Raw genomic sequence first — 3,883 nt, forward strand, 5'->3', positions numbered from 1 at the left:
AGAAGAAGAAGAAGAAGAAGAAGATGGAGAAAAAAATTATTTTGAGATGGGTGAATATGGAGAAAAACCATCCTTTGGGTACCGAGGTATGCTTGTAACTTAGATAATGTTGGTATAAATGGCCTAAAATACCTTCAAAATGAAAATTATAAAAAAAAAATCAACTAGGTCAACATATTTCGGGTATATTATATGAAGAACATGTAACCGAACTTTCTGCAAATGCAGTTCGGTTAATAAATCCAAAATACACATGTAACCGAACATGAACTTTAATGGAGTTTTTGTTTGTTCGGTTAGCTGATGAAAAATCAAATGTAACCGAACTACTATGCTTGAGTTTACAGACTTTTGTTCGGTTCGGTCGACTCGACCACATTGTAACCGAACTTTAAACAACAAAGTTCGGTAGGTTCGCAAAATCTTTACGAACCAGTCATTCAGTCGAACCCTTAGTTTTTCCATGCACTTAAACTCTATAGGTTCGGCATGATCGCAACGTTTATAAAACATTTTCGAACTCTTCGTTTGGTTAGCATAAAAAATTGCGACTTAACCGAACTCATTATATAGGTTTTCAGAGTAAAGTTTTGTTAGGAATTTATTTTTGCGATTTAATCGAACTCAACATTTGGCTATACAGAGAAGAGTTCGGTTTTGAAATATTTTTTTGCGACTCAACCGAACTCAGGCGTTCGGTTAGGAACAAAAAAAATTCTTAGCAGAAGTGTTCTTCGTGTTCTTCATCTTTAAAAGTTCGGTTGTAAAACTAGGTTTTTTTTCAATATTATCCTAACCGAACTTACCACTATTACCTCCATATTCAACCTATTCTAATCACTACTGCTCAAAATTTCAATCAAAAACAAATTAGAAGTAATGCGTTTGTGGGAAAATATTTATGGACGGGTTTGTTTATAAAAAATTGATTAATCGACGATTAAAATTCAATGAATCGACGATGATGAATATTTGATGATTTTGATTAGATTTGTATATGATCAGGTTTAGATGATCATAAATTGATGAACAAGAGAAGAAGAAAAGTTGTTGAATAGAGGAAGAAAAAGTTATAAATTAGTTATAATTTTGATTAGGCCAACTGGCTCCCAAGCCTAAATGTTACTAAATATTAAGATCCAATCCCACTTTTCCTTAGTTGTACCCCTAGAAATATTCTTGCTTCCCCTTAGTTTAAAGTCTGGCTCCGCTCTTGGTCCAAAGTGATTCTTCCCTAGGGCTGTTCATGGTCGGTTTTGGTTCGGTTTCTAGCCAAACCAAAACCGAAACCAATACTATTGGTTTCTAAAAATTTAAACCAAACCAATCCATTAACCATTGGTTCGGTTTCCAAATGGTTCTACTTGGTTTCGGTTTGTCCCAGTGGTTTTTGGTTAACCAATAATTATGTCAAACCAAAAAAAAAATACACAAATTTACAGATAAAAAAATCGTAGTTGCCGATAGTATTGGTTTACACAAATATACAGACAAAAAAAGAAAAATCAAGAATAGTTAAAGCTTACTCTAATTCTAGAGAGCAATAGAAGATATATAATATATCTTAATTTAGTTATTGACAAATAAAAAAGAAGGAAGACAGGAAGAAAAAAGTCGAGTAGTAGCAGCTGTAGTTGGGGGTGGAGAAGGGAGGCGGCTGAGAGAAAGAGAAAGAGGGAGAGTATCATAATGAAATATTAGATTTAGGGTTTCTATTTATCCTCTAAATCAATGGGTAGAATCTAATACTTTTAAATCGACGGTAAAAACTAAGTTCAAAAATTAATCGGTTCCCCAATGGTTTTTGGTTCGGTTTTCAGGTCAAACCAAAACCAAACCAGTAATGTCGATTTTTCAACTTTTTTTACCAAACCAATCCAAATCTAAATGGTTTGGTTCGGTTTATTTCTTATTGGTCTGGTTCGGTCGGTTTCCAACGGTTAACCGACACCATGTTCAGCCCTATTCTTCCCTTCTTTTATATACCAAAGATACCTATCCACTAGATATGCTAAAGATGCCCATCACCTAAATATGATGTTAATTTATAATTCAATTTTTATTTCTTTACATCTGAACTCCATAAATGCTTGGGTTCGATGCCCCGTATAAAAACGTGAATACAAGCTTGATCGATGCTCACCAATAACTTTCTTTTTCCTTGAATCCGATTGAGGCTCGTTAAATACTTATTATACCCCTGGATTTACAAACTATATGGATATGTCTATTCCATGAGCCATCCCTTGTTTACACGAGTATCAGTAGGCTCGCCTAACCTGATTGATGAATGAAAAATACGTGTGATGCCTTGATTAGTGCTCTCTAGTTACATTCGTCGCCTCATACTTAATTGACCATCACTAATTACCTCCTCGGACACTAGACATTCACAAATATGGGCTTGGGAAATTCGTTGGTAATGACAGGTGAAAAGTAATGATATTTCATTTAATGAAAACAGTAAAAAATATTACAGGAGTTGTTTCTGACATTATATTTATATAGACAAACCAATCTACACCATACACGTGTAGTAACAACAGTGGTCAGAACAGATTAGTTTACACATGTACAACACACATGTGAGACTGACAGTAACAGAAAATATAAGTACAAACACTCTAAAGATAAGGGAACCATTATCCCCCCCCCCCCCCCCCCTCCTCAAACTGAAGTGCATATTTGTGAACTTGCAGTTTGTCTCTGAGATAGCCAAACCTGGGATCATGTAATGCTTTGGTGAAGATATCTGCCACCTGCTCAAGAGTGGGAACATAAAAAAACATCCAAGGTTTTAGATTGTACTAGTTCTCTGACAAAGTGAAAGTCCAGAGCAACATGCTTCATTTTACTGTGCTAAATAGGATTAGAAGCTAAGGAGATTGAGCTGATGTTGTCACAACCTAATCTGGGAACAACAGGTAGTGGGAAATGAAGATCATTGAGGATAAAGCAGACCCAAACAAGTTCAGCAGCACTATGAGCTAGAGTCATATATTCTGCTTCAGTGCTAGATCTAGCAACTGTACTTTTCTTTCTAGAGGACCAAGAGATAGGATTGTCACCCAGAAAAATGCAGTAACCACCGGTTGACCTTCTGTCATCAATACTGCCTGCCCAGTCAGCATCTGAAAAACCCAGTAAAAAAGAAGAACCTTTTGTGAATTTGATACCATACTCAATTGTGCTTTTGTTATATCTGAGAATTCTTTTGAAAGCTTCAAAATGAGTAGTGGTAGGATTCTGCATGAATTGGCAGACCTGATTAACAGCATAGCAGATATCAGGTCTGGTCCATGTCAAATACTGAAGAGCTCCAACAATTGACCTGTATTCTGAAGGATCAGGAAATAAAGTGCCATCTGATTTGCTTAGCTTGACTGTTGCTGAGGCAGGAGAAGAACATGCTTTGGCACCAGTCATATTGTTTTTCTTCAGTAGGTCAAGTGCATACTTGGATTGAGAAAGATGCAGAACAAAGTTATCTCTCTTGACTTCTAAGCCCAAGAAATAATGTATGTTGCCTAGATCCTTGATGGGAAAACTAGCTTGCAGTTGAGTGACAATATTATGCATTTGAGTTGGATTATTGCCAGTGAGTAAGATATCATCCACATAAACTAGGATAATTGTGATGAATGATCCAACTTTGTGTATGAACAATGAAGTATCAGCATATGAGGTAACAAAGCCAAGAGAAATAAGAGCTTGATGGTGTGGTTGGGAACGACACACAAAAGACTTGCAAGTATACAAGGCCAAGTTTTAGTATAGAGAGTAAGCAAGGGATCAGTCCACAGGGAGTGGGAGCATACGAGAAATTTTCCTAAGCTAGCAATGGAGACAAGGCACTATGGCAGTGAGCAGGGCAAAGTAATAT

General features: G+C 36.3%; 1 protein-coding gene across 1 annotated transcript; it reads right to left on the reverse strand.

Annotated features, from left to right (window-relative positions):
• Positions 1 to 2,859: 2,859 nt before the first annotated feature.
• Positions 2,860 to 3,579, reverse strand: LOC113295077 (uncharacterized mitochondrial protein AtMg00810-like). Its single transcript, XM_026543433.1, has one exon. It carries the CDS (start codon positions 3,577 to 3,579, stop codon positions 2,860 to 2,862), a length of 720 nt encoding a protein of 239 aa, XP_026399218.1.
• Positions 3,580 to 3,883: the final 304 nt, after the last annotated feature.

This window comes from Papaver somniferum, chromosome 7 (assembly GCF_003573695.1).
Source record: "Papaver somniferum cultivar HN1 chromosome 7, ASM357369v1, whole genome shotgun sequence".
In the NCBI taxonomy this organism is placed as follows: domain Eukaryota; kingdom Viridiplantae; phylum Streptophyta; class Magnoliopsida; order Ranunculales; family Papaveraceae; genus Papaver; species Papaver somniferum.